We start from the raw sequence: 14,800 nt of genomic DNA, 5'->3' as shown, positions 1-14,800 counted from the left end.
TCTTAGCCTTAGCAGACATAAACATGCAGTAAAAAATAAATCGATTTTCAATCAGTGTTTTGCACCAAACAGTTTTTACTGTTAACAAGTTTTTATTATTAAACACACGACAAACTAATGATGGTAAAGGGCCGCACTGGGTTAACTTGGGGAATCTCATCTGTCTGTGTATCAATCAACTCCAAACCTCTTCTTTATTCTGTCACAATTATCGATTTATTCCATTTTGATGATCAGGCTCCAAACTTTGCAAGGACTGACCGCCCCGCTCATCTGCTTCCTAATACACACAAAGCCAGTATCCTTCCCATTCATACCTGGTGACGTCACTCCCACGTCGACACACCTAAGTGTCAAAGCCGCTGCTCCTGTCATATCAATAATTACTTATTTCATTCATATGGCTCTTACAGAGCCTCAGTGAAAACTTGTTTATTATTGTTAACTGTTTGGTGCAAAACACTGATTGAAAATCGATTTATTTTTTACTGCATGTTTATGTCTGTTAAGGCGAAGATGGAGCGGCACTGAAAGCAGCTCTTTAAACCATTCAGACTAGAGCACAACAGAGACACAATCAAAACTGTCAGATGATTTATTACCCGCGATAATAACTCAGAAATAGTCCAAATTATAATGTGTTTTTATTTCTTTCCTACTTATGGAAGGTTTCTGTTTATATCGTAGGTTTGTGGTGCCTTTCTATCCTAAAGAAAGATATAAAACTTCAGATATTTCACAAAAAGATACTAACATTCATGGAAAAACCTCACATAACCTTATATTAAAGCAAAAAGTACGGCGCCCACCGTAAGAAAGGCTTGCAGTATTCAATTATGCTGCATAACTGACCAGTACAGTATTGCGAGGTAACGCAAAAGGTTTTGCGAGGGAACGCAAAAGTATTGCGAGGTAACGCAAAAGTATTGCGAGGGAACGCAAAAGTATTGCGAGGTAACGCAAAAGTATTGCGAGGTAACGCAAAAGAAAAAAAAAATCCCCATGTCCCCTAGAGGGCTCCGTACAAATGCGCAGCAAAAGAGAAAACATGCAAACAAAAAAAAAACACGCGCACAAATTAAATGCGGCAAGCAAAAAGCGAACAAAATGCAGCAAACAAAAAAGAAAACACCCCCGAATGAAATGCAGCAAACAAAAAGAGAGACGCAAACAAAAAAAGAAGACACCCCCGAATGAAATGCAGCAAACAAAAAAGAAAACACCCCCGAATGAAATGCAGCAAACAAAAAAGAAAACACCCCCGAATGAAATGCAGCAAACAAAAAGTGTTGAAAAAAGAAGTGCTCCAGACCACTAGGGGGAGTCAAAGAAAATCGAGACCGAGCTCAGAACGGTATGACTGACACAAAGTCTATCACGCTACCCATAAATTATTCTGTTATTCTATAATATTATAAAAGACGGCGTATCTTTTTATAATATAAGTACGTATAGTATTTATACGTACTAAATATAGTTATATAGTACGTATAACTATATTTCTGAAAAGAAATATAGTTATACGTACCTTTATTTTCTTTCAAATTTCTTTCTCTGAATCTTGCATCTGGTCCCATAGAAATGAATACTATTTTCTTTGACTCCCCCTAGTGGTCTGGAGCACTTCCGTTTTCAACACTTTTTGTTTGCTGCATTTCATTCGGGGGTGTTTTCTTTTTTGTTTGCGTCTCACTTTTTGTTTGCTGCATTTCATTCGGGGGTGTCTTCTTTTTTGTTTGCGTCTCACTTTTTGTTTGCTGCATTTCATTCGGGGGTGTCTTCTTTTTTGTTTGCGTCTCTCTTTTTGTTTGCTGCATTTTATTCGCTTTTTGCTTGCCGCATTTAATTTATGCGCGTGTTTTTTGTTTGTTTGCATGTTTTCTCTTTTGCTGCGCATTTGCACCTGTCGGCCACCGTACAAAAATGATTATGCGAGGGCCTAATTTTAAAGCATATAACTAATAGGAGCTAAATTAATTTTCAGAATTTGATCTGCCAATGTTCACACCTGAACAAAGAAGCATTATGATCTAAAATGCTTTGTAAGGGAGGAAAACTGATATATCACCCCGGTGTTCAAACCCTATAGTAAACCATGGCAGGAGCAGCATCATGATGCTTCCACATCATTCCACAGGAATGAGGAAGTTGGTTGGAGCTTATGGGGAAGACAGATGGAGGTAATTAACATGACGTCAATCAATCAATCAATCAAATTTTATTTGTATTTCACATTTCCGCAGCAAGGCATTTCAAAGCGCTTTTCTCACCTGTCAATCATTCTAGGGCATTTGTAAGCACGTGACCTCGGCGTTCGCGGTTTGTCCAGAAGTGTGTGTTCCTTATCTGGAGGAACTGGACCTGCCTAAACGGTGCCGGGGTTCGTCATTACTGCGGTCATAGAGATTTCGGGGGAGATAATAGTAAATTGTGATTCAGTGTTGCCCATGGGGAACAGCCGTTATCCAGAGGGCGGACTACAGTTTATTAAATTTCCAAAACCCAAACGGAATCTGGAACAATGCAAGAGACGGAGGAAGGCCTGCAGCCTCATGACCAGTTGAATGAAACTGTGATGACTGCAACTACCACATGCTCATCTGCACGAAGGTAACTGGTCGTAAACACCCCATTTTTAAGTCATAGCAACACTTATTGATAGTCAAATCAAAGATCAACAAGTGAAGGTAGTTATGCTTGATTTCATGTGAGCAAATTTTCCAACGAGCACCTGAGTCATTTTGCTTATAAGGCAAAAATGTTTCGGGTAAAACGTTAAGTCATTCTTCTTATTTTGTGTTTTAATGACGGATGGAAACCAACTTACAATATACGCTGTTTGTTTGTTGCTGTACTTCCGCAAGGGGGCGGAGCCGGTGTCATGTCAGGAGCTATCCTGGAAGACAACCTGTCAGTCTAAAAGACTTGAGACTAGGAAAGAGCAATACTAGTGTTTTTGTCCTATCCAGTAGGATAAAAACACTAAATATAAAGCCTTAATGGGCTGGGTTTAAACAATACCAAGTCATTTTTTGTTATAATGGTATCTAGGTCATTTATTAACCATTTTAATTCAGACAGTGATTCTTGAGAAGTGGGACAAAATGGGTTTAAATTTTCCCTTTTTTAAATTATTCCTCAAGTTTATGTATATATGACACATAATGCTTTGGAAATGTAAAGATGCTAAGGTGCAGGTTCCCAGTTAAAAATTTTTTTTTGAAAATTAAATTTTTAATGGACCTGACCGAGAACTTTGTCATCACCATCTGACAAAAATAAATAGAAAATTATTTTTAATGACTCTATTAGTGATATTTTTATTCAGTTTTACAGACAAATGCTTCTCAAGAAACAAAAGAAATATTATTTAAAACAAAAAACAACAAAAAGTCCATCTGACGGAGTTGACAGTGCATGACAGAGTTGACGCAGAACTGAAGGTGGTGACAAACTAGTAAGCAAAATGAAATACTTGATACATGTGAAGTTTTTAAGATATTACTTAAAATTAATTAGCTACACACTTAAGTGAGATTTGTCAACACTATCACTGAAAGAGTCAGACTGATGGAGTTGACGAAATGCCAAACTACCTCAATTTATATGTTATACTGAAGGAGGCCATATTGTAGCTCATCAGGTCCATGAAATCTTTACAGTACACTAAAATTAAGCATTTATTTCACAAACTTTCATCAAAGTTTTGTAAATTGTCAGTTATGGTGTTGACACATCATGGTTGTGATGAACAACTTAGGAGTAAAACAAGAAAAAACTAAAGAATAACATATGCTAACCAGAGCTGCCTAGCCCTCTTAGCAAAGGAAGAGAAAGGAAGAGGTCATGGGGTCCTCAGAAAATCCGATGCCCCCTAATAATGCCTGATTTTTTTTTTTTTTTTTTTACATTCTTTTCATGACTCACTGTATTGACAAAAACTTGGGACAAATTTCAATTGAGTTGGAAAATATATAAAAATTATTTTTAATTCAATTTATTGATACTTTTATAATTATTTATTTGAATACTTATACTTAATTATCATAATATATTAACTTAGTATTCCTTAAATTGTTTTAAACTATTACAATGTATTGAGTTCTGCTCCAGGACAAGGGATTTTAAAGACACCATCCACCTACTACAATGTTTAAAATAAAAAATATTCAGCAAACCCCAGGAAAACTTACAATGTTGTGCTCACATGGCCCAGGTTAGTTTAGTCAGATATTTGAAAAAAAAAAAAAGTGCTTTATGCATAGGACCTGTTTTATCCCTCTTCTCAAGAATCACTGTTAGACACAAACCTAATCAAAAATATTGAATAAACACCAGCTAAAGCAGCAAAACTCAGCAACAGGTAAAAGAGGCCACTGACTTTATCTCATGAAATGTCCCTTAATACAATACTGGATTCACTTTGTCTGGCATGTCAAGCAATGGTCTTTAAATCACAGAATTTGTATCATGAAACATTTTAGCAGTTTTTAAGCTGTAGGGTGTTAAGATGTAGCATCTGTATACCTTGATTCTAATTACCAAGCCATTCTTAGAAGGGAGACTGGTTTTAAGATATTACTTCTAAATACTGTGACTTGGACTTCTGGATTTCTATTATTTATTGGTTTGTTTTTATGTTTTTCATATTAAAGAACTATGTTAATAAACCCTTTTTATCTGATTGTGCAGTTTCGAAAATACATCACCTGCTTTGCCCGTCTTTGACACTGTCTTGTTTTGTAGATTATGTTGTACATAATAAATGCATGTGTTGGGAGAGCTCATACCTACTCACAGTGGAATTGTAATGAGGATGTACCTCTCCTCCCTGTCGTGAGCAGCATGCATACCTGGGGAACAGTGGTGACAAGACAAGCTCATATTGTCAAATAATACCTTCCTTTGTCACAGCTCTATCTTATTACCCTACCAAATGGGCATGTTGACTTCAGGAGGTGGATACACATATAGTGGGGGTGGTGGGAGATCTACTGTCTCATCTGTCTTCATTAAAGTCACAGCAGCAGTGGGAGAATTGGAAAATCAACATAGACAGTGCTGCTAATTTATGTATTCATCACTTTTGCTACATGGGATGCTTTGTTTGTCGATGTGAAGCTGTAGCTGAATAACTTCCAGGATTCACTGGAGCCTGCTTCTTTATTGGAAATGGTTTTATTTAAATATAAATATGTGTACAAAGGTACAAGCAACAATAGCTCATTTCTAGCAAATAAAATTCTTAATACATTAATATAAGAATGAACAAAGAAATGGCAATTAGTTGTGTTCAACTGAAAGAAAATGAGCATTTCAACTGCATTCGATGATTGAACAACTCCGATGTGAAATTCTGTGATAACCACAAAAAAACAACAAAAAAACCCAACAAAAGACAGATTACATATGTATATAAAGATACTTTACAATAGAGCAGCTCACAAGCTGTACTTTAAGGCTTATATAAAATATAAAAATAAAAGACAAGCGATGATGTTGGCCTCCTCTCTTTCAGCGACATTTTCTTCTCTCGTCAGGCTGCCCTGGCACTAGCTCGCATAGACAAATGGCAGTACGGAAAACATCCAGGTTGTGAGACGCAATGGGATTGGGTGCGGAGAATCCGATACGCTCAAACATGAAATGGAGATGAATATAAATGCTGAAAATTTGTCACAAGACACATCGTTTGCATGCAACAGAGAGAGAGAGCAAGAGCCATTTGTACAGATGCGCAGTGTTTCAGGGTAGTACTGGTTCTTGTAAACATGTTGAGACAATTCGATTGAGTTGTAAAACTTTTAAACGGTCCACTTTAGGACCACGACTGATGCATCACTTATCCCGTCTGAGCCTCCAGAAGTTGACGTCACGTTCAAGTGTGTTTAATGTTCAAGATTGCCAACATTTCCCTCAACACCACTTTTGATTGTTCTTTTAAGATCTTACCATTTGTTTTACAATCAGAAAACAAAGTTGTTTCTTTTCCCCCCAAGCGTTGGCCCATACTTTTCCCTATACAGTTCTTTCCATCTTTGGAATTTCATGGCCTAACCTTGTCCAACTTGTACAACATAGTTAATATATACTGTACACACATTCTCCTTGAATTTCTGTGTTATCCGCTGGCGAACAACACTTTGATGTCCAAAACCTGTTATTATCATAAGACGCCTCAGGAACACAGCTAAGTTCAGATGTATTCCGGTGATTACGCCTCATACAGTACAGCGCCTGCAGCACTTGTTGGTCAGTACAGCTAGCCTGTTGTGCAGTATAGGATAAGCCTGTCTTTGTCAATAGCTGTCTTTTGTTAATGATAGAAACACAAATGTGCTTAGAATTGCTTTCGCATGCCAACAAGACACCAAATGACAGACAATAAAAGGCTGTTCATATTGTTTTTTTTTCTTTTTCCTTGAACATGTTTTAGCTTTGTGAGATCTTCTTTCCCAGTCTCCATGAGGTCATTTTTGACATTTAGTGTTGACTCAAAGTTAAGTACTGGAATGCAGGTTAAAGGATATGCCAGCTGAGTTGTAGCATTGTCCCAGTTGGCCATTTTCGTGTTCAGAAAATTAAAACCTGGTGAGGTATCACACAATGCTAGATTTTCCATCTTGGCATCCATCACAGGTTATCCCAAGACTGTCCACGCAAATCCTTGCAGGACCGTGTGAGTAAACAAAGTCTCTTTTCATGTTAGTTCAACCACAAATGTGGTATCTACTCACTTCTATTTTGCTGTTAACATTTTTTCGGTTCAATCAGACATGAGTTTGCATGCGCTGAGTCTGCCGGCCATAGTCAGACTGCTGGGAGGACACTTGAGAGGAGGCGTAGGAGAAACGAGATGAGCTTGATACCTTGCTGGCCTGATCTGATTGGTCGTATGCATCAACCTTCTCGTAGGAAGCCGGCTTGACATAGCTGGTGAAGGCACGACCGTAGGTGGCAGGAAGGTAGGCTGAGCCACTGTAGAGGGGATCTGTGGGATATATGGCAGCTGTTTGGGTGGGCGACTGTGGCTGCTGCTGCTGGGCTGGTGGCTGCTGTTCATATGAAGATCGACTCACAGTATTAGTGGCGTATCGATGGGAGAACTCGTAGATACGAGGCTGAGAGCCATGCTGGCCATACATGGGGCTTGGAGAAGGCAGCTGTGATGGCGTGTAGACTGGCCGGGAGTTGGGCACGTACTCTGAGAAGCCACTGTTGCGGATGTGACGGTCATCGTGGCCCCTGACATTGTAGTATCCGTTGGTGGGGTCCTATGATTGACAGAGGGAATGCAAATCAGTAATGTCAAATATGTACAAAATGTTTTGTTCATGTGCAAAGGTTGAAAAAACAAAAATGTACATAGTCCTTTACAAAAATATTCACACCCCATGAACTTTTCCACATTTTTTTGTGTTATAACCACAAACTCTTGTGTTGTAGATCAGTTTCACAATCTCTGCAGCCTGTAACAGGTCTTCCTCCGGGTTCACTTACTATTGATGACCCTTTTCAACTAGAACCTATTCAGCACAACTCAACACTATACTCTGTTTTAGTAAAGTAAAGAAATATTATTTATTGTCCCATGGTGGGGAAAATTAGGTGCAACAGCAACGTGATTTTCCACTAAAGCTATAGTATGATGACATGCTGTTTTTATTTGCTGTTGGGCTGAAAATGCAACATTGTGGCAATGGTGGTAGGAGTTTCTCTAGCAATTGGTGGGTTACCAGTTTGATCAGTTTGATCAATCTGTTAGCCTCTGTCATTGTGCCCTTGAGCAAGACCGCCCCCAGGGCAGCTGTGGCTATTATCCAGTCTGTCAGATTGAACACCCCAAATTATTATTGACAGGATAATGAAATTATTGAAGTTTGTGGTCGCATAATAAAATGTGGAAAACATGTATGAACACTTTTGCAAGACACTTTACTTGCTATACTGAAAGTGTCTTTTCAAGTCTTTTAAGTTTTACCTTGATGTCCGATCTTTCGTCATCCTCCTCCTCCAGGAGGTCACTGTGTTCTGTGCGAGATGTCCCTGGAGACTCGCTGCTGTTTGGAGCCTGAGGGAAAACCAAGCATTTCTAAAGAATTACAAGAACGAACAAGACCTTGCTTGAATAGGAACAAAAGAAAAGTTTGAAGTTTCTGCTTCAATGTTAATGTAACCCCTGTCTTTCTAGCTCCCATCACTGTCTGACACACAGAGAAGGTTAAAAAAAAAATCAAACTTACCATTGGTTCTTTGACATCCTCCTCATCATCGTTGCCACGAGTAGCGTTGTGATCACTGTGAACAATCTGAACCCTGATATCACTCTTGGAAAGTCGAGTGCATCTCTTACCTGTGGGAATTGAAAAGAGTTTTACTTGACACACCATGGCAAATTTCTAAATTTACATATCGTTTTAAGTATTTTAATATAAAGCCACAAGAAAACCTTCACTGTTCAGAAGAGAAAAACAAACAATTGTTTGATTTGAAGAGTTTCCTATCTTGCCCATACTGACCGTTGAGCTCACCTTTGCCTGTGTGTCGGCAGCAGAGGGAGACGAGTGTGATTACACAGATAAGCAGGACACAACCTCCACCTACTGCTCCGCCGACAATTATCAACATAGGGAGGGCCTCTGTAAAAAGAAAAACAAGAGGGCAGGGGTGGATGGAAGAAAAGAGCATATTTAGATGTTAGAAATGTGCTTAGCAAATGAGGAAAATTAAAATGGAAGAATTAGAGAGACTTCATTCATTTGCCTTGCTAATCCCTTAAATCCACTATGGCTATAAATCCATAAACAGTACGCCTCAGTCCTCTCACAGCTTCTGTAGCATATGCTCATGTGGACAATTCGGCATCTTGCAGCATGGCTATTGTCTCTAATCTCTCTGACGGAAGGGTAACAAGGCCTGACATGCAATGAAGCAATAGACAGTAATCTAATTAGAGATTCCAGGAGATACTGCTGCCCCTTTCTCTAGAGACCCTCGCTCTGATACATTGATGTAAATTACTGTCGAGGACCTTATTTTTGGCGTTTGCTGCAGCGAAGGTTACCAGAGTCACTGCTCAAGTGGTACTATTGGTTAATTTTAAGACCACTTCAGGGGATATACTGCCTGATTTTTTTAAGTTATGATATGGCCACAAACCACAAACATATTTGTTCCCTAATCGATTTACATATTATGGGGCAAACACAATCATTGATGTAACCCACATGTATATGTGTGGTACTGTTAGTGGTATTTTATTTCTGTAGGATTTTGTTTTGTTATTTAATGTTCCCAGCAATTTAGTTATATTTTCATTTTGAGTTTTCTTGTCATACCAGAAACCGCCAGCAGGTGGCTTGTGAGTTACACTCTGGTTTAGACAGCAGGAAACTATTAGAAGAAGAAGAAAACCGTAGCTGGCTGTAGCACGTTGTGCGAACTACTGCATGCTATAAGATAAATTCTTGATTAATTCCGGTAACGGTTAAGAGAAAAGAAGATCCGTGACCTGATCCCTGGCAGTAAAACACATTTTTACTGTAATTTTCTCTGGTTGTTTTTTTTTAGAACCCCATTCAACTTTGAAGACTGTCCAGCTGCATAGCATCGCAGGCCTGGATTGGATTGGAGCTCCAGGTTTCAACCCAAGACCTGGGACTACTGGATCCGCTGCCTACTTTGCACTGGATAAGATAAGATTTTGGATCCAAAGAAACACATGGCCATTTAACAAAGACTTGACTGACTGACTTAAATTACTGAACTAAGAAAACAAAACTTCCAAAGGACGAACTGAACTATAAGGAATCTGAACCAAAAGAAAATACACTGCCTGATAAAAAAGGTGGACACTTTATGTTGGAACAAAAAAAAAAACTGTACCGTAATATTCTGTTTCAAGTTGTATTAAATAATCTGTTCATTCTTGATAATATGGTTGTTTGTGCTTATTATCCTCCTTTTTGAACTTAGAAAGATAGACTAACTGTAACTTCAACATTGAAATCTAAGTTTCTCAACTTATCTATTCGTAAGTTACACTAGTAGGTTACATTAACATACCCATCTACTCATTAAATTATATTGCCTTAGCTTAATTTAGCTAAGGCAAGTTAGCTAGATGTTATAGTTAGATGTTATCTAACTAGAACGTCTTTAAAAATCACATGACAGAAACAGAATCTCCAAAAACTGTTTTTATAATATATATAAATTTATACTGGAAGACACTGGGCATGGCTGATTCATTTTGATTATTATGTGCCACCTTGACTAAGTAGAAGCCATTTCATGATTTCACTTTATTGAGCCAGTTCTGCTCAAGTGATTTATGAGTCATAACTATAGCAATATCACTGTAACCTTTTGTACAGAGCTGCTGTCAGTGTTTACCTTGCTCCTTCAGTGTGACCAGGGCAGTGCCGGTGCCAAAGCGGTTCCAAGCGGTGCAGTTATACCGCATCTGAAAATCCTGCACCAAAGTCTCAGACAGGACAAGAGAGGAAAGGACCCCATGGTCAGTGGTCACAGTTTGCACTGAGTATCGACCGGAGGAACCAGAGGACAGACTCATGTCTCCAAAGGTCCAAACCTGTGGAGGGTAAACAATTGGTAGTAAATTGCTTTTTTTGTGATGAATCTCTCAGCAAATGACCAAAGGAAAGGCATGCACACTTGTTTATAGATCCCTGCCTGCCACTGACAGAAAACCAGTTTATCTGTTTGTTCTGCTTTCCCTCTGCTGACCTCCAAGGTGCTCTCTGGCTGACATAGCTCATAGGCTCATGTTTAAGCTACCATCCACGTCTGCCCTGCAGGTGAGGCCTAAAGAGGGTTAGGAGGCAGCACAACGAAATAAGGCTCCGCTCTGCTGTCTCCACCATCAGGCCAGCAGGGCACCTGTCTCTCATTCCTCCACACACCCTAATTATTCTCTTCCAACCCAGCATACCTTCAGCAGTTCAACAGGGTCAGCTAAGTGATGCCCCTTGGGCTGCTAATTGAATGTAGTTTGGCAAATCCTGTAAAAACCTTGTCGTCCGCAACTCCCCTAACTCTGCAATCCTTTCAGCCTCTTTCTGCAATTACGGCCGTGAATATGTGTGCCCAAGTGTGTATCTTTTAACAAGTGAAGTAGAGGTGTGTTAAAGCAAAAGTGCAATGGTGAGGTCAAGGCTAGCATTCCTCTGAATGCTCTCTCATTTGGGTGTGGCAAAGAGGAACATTTCAGTGTGTTATCCCTCCAAAAATGAGAATGTGAACCACAACACAAGTAAAGAAGCTTGCTTACAATCTTATCAGGTGGAGGGCTGCTTCCCACCCGGCACTCGAGTTTGCCCTTGGAGTGCTTGACAGCATGCTGCGTTGTGTCTGCTGTGATGATAGGCGGACCTGGTGCGAAAAAGAATGATGGACAAAGAAGACATAGAAAAAGGAATGATTATTTGTTTAATAGCAAAAGCAACCACAAAAAACTTCTATTTTTAGCGTTGCTAAAAAATATGTTTGGCTCTATTATTATATTATAAGGTCTGTCAGAAATGAAAAATGGCAGAGCTTAAATAAATCCCCTTATGATGTTTGTGTTTATGTATGCAACATTAGCAAAGTAGCATAACTGCTACAGGAATCTAGAAAAGTGACTGATATACACTGCAATACTACCAATTTAGTTAGCTTAGTCAACTACTCCAATGAGCATGCAGAGTATTTTTTACATAGACCTTGTAGATGATGTGTCTTTAAATGGCTGTTGCCAGGTCCTCTTTAATGGGTTGTGTGCTCCAGAGTTCATCTTCTGTGTAGCCACTAAATTTACTGAAGAGACCTGTTCACTGGGCTCTCTAAACAAGCTGTAACAAAATTGCTGAACATCCAGAATGCTGCTGCAAGAGTTCTCTCTAGAACCAGGAAATATCACCAAATTAGTCCAGTGCTCAGATCTCCACACTGGCTTCCTGTTGCGTTTAGAATACTTTAAAACAGCTGAACTTGTTTATAAGTGCCGTTGTGGTATGGTGCCAAACTACATCTCTGATATGTTGGAGCCCTATGAACCAGTTCGGTCTCAGAGAACGTCGGGTAGGGTCTCCTATTGGTGCCCAGAGTCAGGACTAAACACCGCAAGGCTGTATGTCAGCATTATGCTCATAAAGTCTGGAACTGTCTTCCTGAAGAAGTGAGACAGGCTTCGAATCTTACTCTGTCTTCAAGCACTACATTTTTCTGTAAATCACTTTGAATTGAAATACAATTTGCCTTGCCTTGTACTCCATCCACCTGCCCTAATAAATTATTGGTAATAAGAGTTTGACCACATGGTACCTGTGATATTTTAACCTGCCCAATAAAGCATCAACTTTTCACCTACCCCCTTTTTTTCTTTTATTTGCAGTGAACTTAATGAAAAAGCATGAAGAAATAATCAATTTGTAATTTAATGAAAAGTCACAGAAAAAACAGTTTCAGAAAAAAGCTAAAAAGTATAATTTGCAAATGTCAAAGTATCCCAAAGTTTTACTATGGAACAATACATTGTGACTGTGCAGTCATTTTCTGAAGAAGTCACTCACCATTTACTGTTAGAATGACATCTCTTTCTGCTACTCCTATACGAGGAACAATGGCCTTGCAGGTGTATGTTCCAGCATCCTCCTGGGTAACAGCCTTCAGCTGCAAGGTGTTGCCATTACTGAGCACCTGGTGAGAGATCCAAAGAGACAAGTGAGAAATGTGTTAGAAAGAGAAAAAGCAAAAAATGAGGCAGCGGAGGGAAGAGGCAGACAAAGGAAGTGCAAGCCTTCATCAGGGGCCCCCTCATTGCGGAGGCAGTGCAGAGGTGGGCTGACCATTGTAACAAATGCTGGTGGTTGGAGTTTAATTTCATTGTGAAGAGCTTTAATCACAGCATTAAGCACTCCAGCCACCGCTGAGTGACCGTGCTGCTGGGGAGATTGTTGTAATTAAACAGTGGGGACAGATCGTGGCATACTATGTGTGAGTGGGCCCTAGCCTTTGGAGCTCCTACACTCACTCACTCCTTAGCATTGATCCTGTCATTCCATCAAGCTGTGATTAATCCATTTATCCCCACTCTGTCCTCCTCCCTCCTTCTCCTCATCTTCACATCCTCCCTCTCACTCTCTCCATTTTTTTTTTTTTTGTATTTCAACACACTTACAGAGTAACCCAATTAATCCATTACTCATGGCTGTGTGAGGGACAGTGGCAGTGGGTGGATTCGAAAAATGCCTGCACATTTTGCTCAAAGTGGTTGAAAGTGTTCGTTCTGAGAGATGACGGCACTGCTTATTTCATCCAACAGCGGTCTGCGCTGGGGCTGCTTTCTCCAGCACGGCTTCAGAAATTATATTAGTGGTCTGGAAAGAAGCTCCTAAGGGACGCCTCCTTTAATGGTGTGTGCAGCGAAAGACATTTACTAGAGTGATGTAAAGTTAAGATGGAAACTTCCCATTATTTCACCCAAGAAAGTGACTTTGAAGAGGCAGATTCAGATGTTGTGCATAGACATGTTTTACACCAAAGTCTGTTTTTGGATAACATTATTTAAAAAAAAAATTGAACTCAATTCACAAGCGCTTTAACTATTATAAAACAACATTCTTGCTTCCTAATAAATGACAAAGAAATATTTGACAACAATGAGTAGAGTTTGGAAGCTATCCAGCAAAGAACAATCTACTATGATCTTGCAAAGTGAAGTCGGAACAGTTAGCTTCTTAACCCTCCCTCAGCTGCTGCTTCTGTTTTGGGGATGCATATAGACAATCACTTACAGGACATACACATTGTGTCTAATTGTCACATCTGCCTTGCTTTTCCTTAATATGTCTAGCTGGGATTGCGGGAAGGTTAAAGGTATAACAGAATTTTTTTGTTATAAGGAATGAGTGCCTTATTTGCAGTAGATAATCCTCTTTGGGTCTTCAGTAAATATTAATCCAGATTATTGGTCGCTGTAGATGCTAATTGCTAGTTCGAGTGAAACCATCTAAAACTCCAAAATAATTATTCCCAAAGTTACATCTGTGCTATCAAATTGCTCTATGTGTAAGATTTTACAGTTTGAGATTTATTTTCTTCATTTTCTTGTAAAGCAAGAAGAAATGTCAATGCTTTTTGGAGACAAACACAAAAACCTTACCAGATAGACCTGTGAAACCTGGACTGGGTTGTTCTGCACATGATGAAGATTCACTAAAAAAAAATTTAACTTGTAGAGTTGTAGGTACGAGGTGGTGTGCCAGAGACAACATTCCATTTTCAAACATGTTCTTGGAACATAATTAGAAAGATTTTTTTGAGACTCGCAGTCTCATATAAAAGTTTATTGACCTTTTCATAGAATAACTTTCTTGTTGTGTTGTTACTTTGACTGGAAACATTTTCAGTGTTCTGTCAGTATGTGATTCACTGGCAGCTTACTGCCTCCAACCTCAACTTACTGTGTTAATAATCATCAGGCTCTATCAAACTAGCCACCCACTTCAAACATGAAAACGGTTTATAGATTCACAAAATAGTATCTGCACAAACTTCCATGATGGTAGAATTTTAATTTTGTCTTGCTCTCTCTCATGAGCAACATTTTAAAGGTTTTTATCAATCTTATGTCAATTTTTCATGAAAGTGTTAAAAAATAAACAAGAAATTCCAAATAATATGAGTAGGTCAAAAATTTTAATAAAAAAAATTATGTCCTCACATATGAAATCACTTGGTTTTTTGACATAAATGCAATGAAAACATGCTATTGGGTTGTCTAAAACATTATCAA

The 14,800-nt window shown here is 39.0% G+C and overlaps 1 protein-coding gene across 4 annotated transcripts in view; it reads right to left on the bottom strand.

Moving 5' to 3' along the window:
• Nucleotides 1-5,155: 5,155 nt before the first annotated feature.
• kirrel3l (kirre like nephrin family adhesion molecule 3, like) overlaps nt 5,156-14,800 on the bottom strand; it is a 45,440-nt gene continuing 35,795 nt past the window's right edge. Inside the window, exons 9-15 of one of the 4 annotated variants that reach the window (XM_028012753.1) lie at nt 12,576-12,702; nt 11,294-11,394; nt 10,396-10,594; nt 8,520-8,639; nt 8,244-8,353; nt 7,982-8,092; nt 5,156-7,274 (exon numbers count right to left, since the gene is read on the bottom strand). In XM_028012753.1, coding sequence (XP_027868554.1) covers nt 6,771-7,274; nt 7,982-8,092; nt 8,244-8,353; nt 8,520-8,639; nt 10,396-10,594; nt 11,294-11,394; nt 12,576-12,702 — 1,272 coding nt within the window. In that variant the 3' untranslated portion in view covers nt 5,156-6,770. The remainder of the gene's footprint in view (nt 7,275-7,981; nt 8,093-8,243; nt 8,354-8,519; nt 8,640-10,395; nt 10,595-11,293; nt 11,395-12,575; nt 12,703-14,800) is intronic. The other 3 variants (XM_028012754.1, XM_028012755.1, XM_028012756.1) reach the window with 3 other exon arrangements.

Source organism: Xiphophorus couchianus, chromosome 3 (genome assembly GCF_001444195.1).
Source record: "Xiphophorus couchianus chromosome 3, X_couchianus-1.0, whole genome shotgun sequence".
Lineage (NCBI taxonomy): Eukaryota > Metazoa > Chordata > Actinopteri > Cyprinodontiformes > Poeciliidae > Xiphophorus > Xiphophorus couchianus.
Note: the sequence above shows the minus strand (reverse complement) of the source record. Positions and strands in the feature narration are given on the sequence as shown.